The 274-nt window shown below is 66.4% G+C and overlaps 1 protein-coding gene across 1 annotated transcript in view; it reads left to right on the top strand.

Annotated features, from left to right (window-relative positions):
* Positions 1-274, top strand: part of PLBD2 (phospholipase B domain containing 2) — a gene marked incomplete at its 5' end in the record, with an annotated part of 4,105 nt that overhangs the window by 619 nt on the left and 3,212 nt on the right. Inside the window, one exon of the mRNA XM_010023683.1 lies at positions 106-206. Within this exon, the coding sequence (XP_010021985.1) occupies positions 106-206 (101 nt within the window). The remainder of the gene's footprint in view (positions 1-105; positions 207-274) is intronic.

Raw genomic sequence — 274 nt, 5'->3', positions numbered from 1 at the left:
CACACTCCCCCTGCACCTCATCCTGCCTCCGCAGCAGCACCGATCTGCTGTGTCCTCCAGGATCCCTCGCCCCTGTCGCACCCACCCTGTCCCCTGTCCCCATAGGTGCGCCTGGCCCTGCTGCAGCTGAAGGGGCTGGAGGACAGCTACAACGGGCACCTGGACTTCCCCCGGGGCAGGGTCACCCTGTCACCCTTCGGCTTCCTGTAAGCTCCTTCTCGGAGGCGGTGGAGGGTGGGATTGGCAGCCCCAGTGATCGGGGTTCTGAGGGTAC

The sequence above is a fragment of the Nestor notabilis genome, unplaced genomic scaffold (assembly GCF_000696875.1).
Source record: "Nestor notabilis isolate BGI_N333 unplaced genomic scaffold, ASM69687v1 scaffold19890, whole genome shotgun sequence".
Classification (NCBI taxonomy): Eukaryota; Metazoa; Chordata; class Aves; order Psittaciformes; family Psittacidae; genus Nestor; species Nestor notabilis.
The sequence above is the reverse complement of the archived record's forward strand: the minus strand, read 5'-3'. Positions and strand labels throughout refer to the sequence as shown.